The sequence below is a fragment of the Limulus polyphemus genome, unplaced genomic scaffold, assembly GCF_000517525.1.
Source record: "Limulus polyphemus unplaced genomic scaffold, Limulus_polyphemus-2.1.2 Scaffold495, whole genome shotgun sequence".
NCBI lineage: Eukaryota > Metazoa > Arthropoda > Merostomata > Xiphosura > Limulidae > Limulus > Limulus polyphemus.
The window spans coordinates 82,700-88,699 of record NW_013666105.1 but is presented as its reverse complement, the minus strand read 5'-3'; the positions used below and the strand labels follow the sequence as shown (position 1 = coordinate 88,699).

Sequence of the window (6,000 nt, the reverse complement as noted above, 5' to 3'; positions counted from 1 at the left end):
TTTATATTTTCTTCTTTTTAATTTAGGGGCACAGTGGATTAAAACATTTTTGTCTCCATGAGTAAGCATGAATTAGGCATCTCTATGACTAAAAAAAAATTAATAATTTAATATTAAATCTATAAATTAGGAAAAAAAAGAAAAAAATCATCTTATCAGACAGTATGATAAAAACTTTAATTTGATTCGTCCATGAAAAAAATTAAACAAAAAAATATATTTTTAACATTTTAAAAATCACTTTTTATAAACATATTTCCAAAAATAAATAACCATGAAAATAACAATCAGATATATGAAAATAAACTTATCACACTCTAAAAAGTTACTTATAAATTCAACGAATTACTTATGGTTTAGATATACTCTAATGCTTAAATAATTCAAGAACAGGAACGTTTTAATGATATGTACTGATCCAAACATTTACCATACAATTTGATTAAATTAAAAACATTGCTTAATTTTAATAGTCCAAAATTAAATCTTCATATTCCCTAACTCATAAAAATTTGCTTAAAATTTTGACCTTGAAAAAAGAAGTAAAATCTACAAAAAAAAAACTGATAGAAACATGTGGAAGGTACCACAACAGTGGGCAACATTCCCTATATGCCTCTGTGTAGCACTGTAATTTGAAAACTGTGCCAACCAAAGATATACATATACAAAAGCAATCTTAGCATATGCATGCTTATAATTAAAAAACACAAATAACTACTGTTTATTTCAAAACCACTTCTGATGCTTGCAATCTGAGCATATGCTTGCTTATAATTAAAAAACACAAATAACTACTGTTTATTTCCAAAACACTTCTGATGTTTGCTACTACAATGAAGATTTTGTTGTTTTTGCAGTTACAAAGTTTACAATTAAATTTAACTGCAATGTTCTGTTTCAGCAAAGTCAACAAGTTTGCTGCCTTTTGAGTAACTTAGCAAATTTTTTCTTTGTTTCAGTTTCACCTTCCTTGCTATCCGGTATATCCTCATCATCCTCTTTATCAGATTTGCCCTTTTCATTTGGTTTGGTTGTCTCCTTCAAGAATGAAAATAACGATACTCTTATTTCAGTGAGAATAATGAATTTATGTTTAGTTTAAACAAGAAAATTTTTTTACTAACTAATTATAACTTGCCGATGATGACAGTGAATCAATCATTGATGATTTTTAACATACATAATGGGTCAATGAAAGAACACTATATTTGCAGGTGGTTACTGAGTCAACCTCCTAATAACATATGGCTTTAATAATTAAAGTTAGAAAATATATTTATTTTTATTTAGGTATATTTGACAGAGGTCAAGTTACTGCAAAGTTATGTATATTATGCAAAAAATTCTGCCTGTATGCACCATCATTACCATTTACACCTTTTTTTTTTATAACTATGTCTCTGCTATACATAAAATGACAGGAATTAGTAAACTTCACATGAAACAATCACAGTTAAAAGAAGTTGCATGCTACCTGTGTCAGTTTTTCTCATGTATCTGATATTGGAGAAGTCTATTTCACTGTATTTTTAAAGTAGAAAATCAGGCACCAAAAACAACCCAATTAAGTTCATTTACATAATCTCAAAATGATTAGGTTAACAGAAGAAATTGATGTGGCTTGAAGAAAAATATGGAATCTTGGAGCAACATGGTAGAGATGTGCAATAGTTTTAAGATGAAAGAAACAAATGCATTCACAAAAGGTTACAGTCCTGAAGAAGTTGGCACTGTAATGACACATGGACTGCTCAAGAGAAATAGTCATATTCCTTCAATCATCAACACCAGTAAAAAATCATCAAATGTCACAAGTAAAGCTGTTTTACATACTGTGAACTTTCTATCAAAGACAGAATTATTGAATGACACTTATGACAGATTGATAGAGCTAAAATAATAAATAACAAACAAAATTAAAATAGATACACAATTAAAAATATTTTAATTAAGGCCAATCTACGGCCACTAAAAAGTTGACCCATGTTTCGTTGTTGCAATGCCATCTAGAGGAGTGAGTTGCAAGACATAATCGCGTCTTATTTATACATTTTCCTGTTGTTGTTAAATAAGTCATGTGACCTATGTACAGGTTTACAATTCCTATTTACATGACCTGTTTCACAAAAAACAACAAAAGTATAAATAAGGCATAATTATGTCTTGCCACTCACTCCTGAAGATGACATTGCAACATCGAAACATGGGTCAACTTTTTAGTGGCAGTAGATTGGCCTTAATTAAAATATTTTTAATTGTGTATCTATTTTAATTTTGTGTGTTTTTATTATTATAGCATTATACACAAGTGCCAATAAATAATACTCATAGAGCTGAAAAAAGACGCAAGGCATTAAAATCCAACCATTAATATCAAAAACATCATTTTAACTAGTCAGAGAATTGATCAGGGAAGAAATAATACAAAAATGTTAGGAGAGCTTTTTGCGTGATTGATTGCACTGAAGAAATAGTTAATGTCCCTTAGACAAGAAACTGATTCTGTTTTTTAAGTTCTGCACAAAAAAAGAAAGGTTCAGGCTGTTTTTTTTTGTAGTAACTACACTATTCAAAGTACACATATCAATAATTTTCAGTGAAATGTAAGATATAATGCAAGAGAAGAGATTCACAGAAAGCACTGGAATTCAGATCTAACAACTCAAGTGTGATGTTGTAAAAAAAACAGTGAAAATCAAAGAATTCAGGGATACTGCAAATGCTGTTTTTCCCAGAACTCAATAAAAATGTATGGGTGATTACGTGAACTGTCTGAAGCTCTGACTGAATAAAGATTTTTCAAGTCTCATGAAATGTCTTATGGTTTTCTTTTGTCAAGGGCTGTTTACAGTCTCAACAAAAAATGGGTTATTTGTTATACAGAACTTCAAGAGGAGGCAACTAAAGGACATTCAAAAGTGGGGAGGGCATACAACTAGTAATAAGACATTTTAAATTTGTGGCTATAATGAAAATGCTCTTTGATATGTTGCCTGTTGTTAATATGATGAGCCTTGTTTTCTATGAAGGCAATGTCAACTTCACAATTATTTGCCCAATTTGTGAATCAACAGTTGCAAGACTGAAAAAACTTTGTGCCATAAACTTCAGTGGAGCACACAAAAATAATTCATGGTGGGATTCCTGATGACATCATTAGATTATAGGGGGGAGTCCCTTACTGTATGCCTCACAAGCCAAGATTGAAATGATGTGCAGAGAATTCTTCAGTCATTTGATTATTAGCTTGCATGACCACTTTCCTGCAGATGATTTGTCTATTTTGCTATCTCTTAGCAAAGTCCTGAACGCTAGCACTTACCCCAGAGATGACAAAACTCTGACAACTGTAAAATAAAAACTTTATATGTAGGGTACCAATTTTATGACAATGTTAACAACACCCTCACAGGAGCAGCACTGCACTGTGATTTTTGGCAAATTTAATTTATGCTACAGGGTCTTGTCCAACCCAATTTAAGAGGAATCCTGAATACCACTTACTATGGACCATACTGATATCTACTCAGAAATTTCAGCTTTTACTTCAACTGTTGCAGTTATGCCAATTATCTTTGTTTCTTTAGTGATTTTTCAGCCCCAAATCACTTCAAGAGTGCAAAGCAGCCTTGAATCACAGAAGACCTTGTGAGTAACCTGCAAACAATTGCATTGAAGGGACCAAGTCAACTAGATTTCAAATATGAAGGACCACTGGGAGCTTCTGAGCCATGAACTGAATATATTGTAAATAAAGAAAATTTGTGAATGCTCTTTTTTGTATATATTTCTCACATGATTATTTAGCACTTATGCAAATTTGGGTTACCCACGTGTTTACAGTTTTTGTTGTTAAACACAAAGCTATACAATTGGCTATCTGTGCTGTGCCCATCATGGGTATTGAAGCATGGGCCTTAGCATTATAAGTCTACAGACTTGCTGCTGAGCCACTGGAGGGCCATGTAAGAATCTTAAATCCACATGTAGCATTTCTTAAAAAAAAAAAAAAATGTCACATTTATTCATGGCAAGAGTTTATAATAGCAACAGCTTCATTAATTGAATGTGTATATGAAGCTTGGCATGTGACATAAATATTATGGACTGAAATTCCTCAACTGAAACAGGATAGAATGGTGAGAAAGTATACATTTAGGATTACTGTTCCAGAAAGTGTTGCAGCACACCTTGAGACTCCGAGGCCAGAAAGAAACTAGAGAGAAAACCAACAAGTCACTTGTGTCTAATGTTTATCAAAACTGACATGCCTATTTTGCAGAAAAGTGTCACTGAAATATTTGACTTGTTAGCCACCATTGAATCCACTGAATCCCAACCTTGTTTCTCTCAGTAATACTAAAACTGAGTAATTGTACAAAAATGTTTTTGACTTCTACTTTCTTCTAAAAATTAAACACATTCATACAAAACAAATCACATTTTCAAAGACAAGTGATCAAATTTTCATGTGGCTGAATTCTGTAGGTGCTTATTTACTTAGTAATGCTGAAAAAGCAAGTTGAGTTTATCAGCTTTTAAGTGGCAGAGTAATATGGTACTGTATCCATCAAAACATGGCTTGCACAGGTAGCCTGTGTTGGTTACCATGGTGATGGTGCACAAGCTGAAGGAAATTTGTTTAATATTATCATATATATATATATATATGTAACATTGATATACATGTACTTACAATATATATATATTTTCAATTATACATGCATGGTGTTACACACTTGTATGGATGTTACACAAGGTCATTCATGAGTCTTGTATGACACAAATGAATCAATTACAAAGAGAACACAAATGTCAAGCATAATACGGATGAAAATGAATGGTCTGATCTGAATAGTAAAGTACTAAGATACGAATTAAACTATACCTACTGATCTGTAAAACATTATTTGAAGATGTGATGCATACAATATTTATAGTAATGCTAATGAAAGAACATTTTCAATTTTTACACTGAAATATTTGGTAGTGGTAGATTTTTATTGAGAAGATGAAAGTAATTAGTGAGCTCACACTACATTTGATGGAATAAACAGTTTTACCTGATGTTTTGAGTTATAGTAGTGAAGGATATTTTTGACTGGAACAAATTTAAATATTCAGGAGCAAGTGAAATTATCTGATAAAAGTGAAATCCATAGAAAGTAACATGTCATACCAAAAGTAAACTTGATGTACCCAGTGTTTTATTTGATTTAATATTTTCACTCATGCAAATTGAAATATTTTGTGAACATGAAATTTTTAACTGAAACAGAGCTGATGGATGAAAATGAGTTAATGGCAACTTGTCTGAAGCGTGTGCTCTGCCAGATTGCAAGCAGGTTAGCCCTGCAGTCTCCAAGAGTCACACAGTTCATTGACCACTGACCAACCTTTGACCTCCAGGCTGCCAATGGAGGTACCAGTGACACTCAACCACAAGTAACAATGTCCAAACCAGAGCTCATGCTAACCCCAATCAATCCAGAGCCAATGTAGAATATGTGACACCACAAGAAGGTCATGAAGAGTCCCACTGAAAGAAGTGCCTTAATTAAACATCAATGTCACCTGATACAAGTCAACTTCAATAAGTTTACTTTATCCCAAAGCTAAAAAAAAAAAGACCTTCATGGAGCTGGAATCTAGCTAGAAATCATCTTAGTGTTAAGCAAGTCAAACTTCATCAGTACAAGTGCCCAAGACATTTCCCAGGTAGCCACCAACAACAAAGTTACTGATCTAGACAGATATCACTGTCAGGGCATCTACTTCGGCAGCTGCAACACCACCCAAAAACATTATGTCATGGCTTCAAAGTCAGATAAAAACTGGAACACCCAAAGACCATAACCCAATGCCACATGTCTGTGTGAATGTTCTTACAGTGAGTTTTGGTTTCGAATCAAGTGTTAGATCTGACAACACTGAGGTTAAGAAAGGACAACTGTTTGTTATTTTAATGCCTGGTGGTGAATTTAATGTTGGGTTTAA

General features: G+C 32.6%; 1 protein-coding gene across 1 annotated transcript in view; it reads right to left on the bottom strand.

Annotated features, from left to right (window-relative positions):
- Window positions 1-516: 516 nt before the first annotated feature.
- LOC106458635 overlaps window positions 517-6,000 on the bottom strand; it is a 28,293-nt gene continuing 22,809 nt past the window's right edge. Inside the window, exon 5 of the mRNA XM_013918160.2 lies at window positions 517-1,041. Within this exon, the coding sequence (XP_013773614.1) occupies window positions 910-1,041 (132 nt within the window). The 3' untranslated portion in view covers window positions 517-909. The remainder of the gene's footprint in view (window positions 1,042-6,000) is intronic.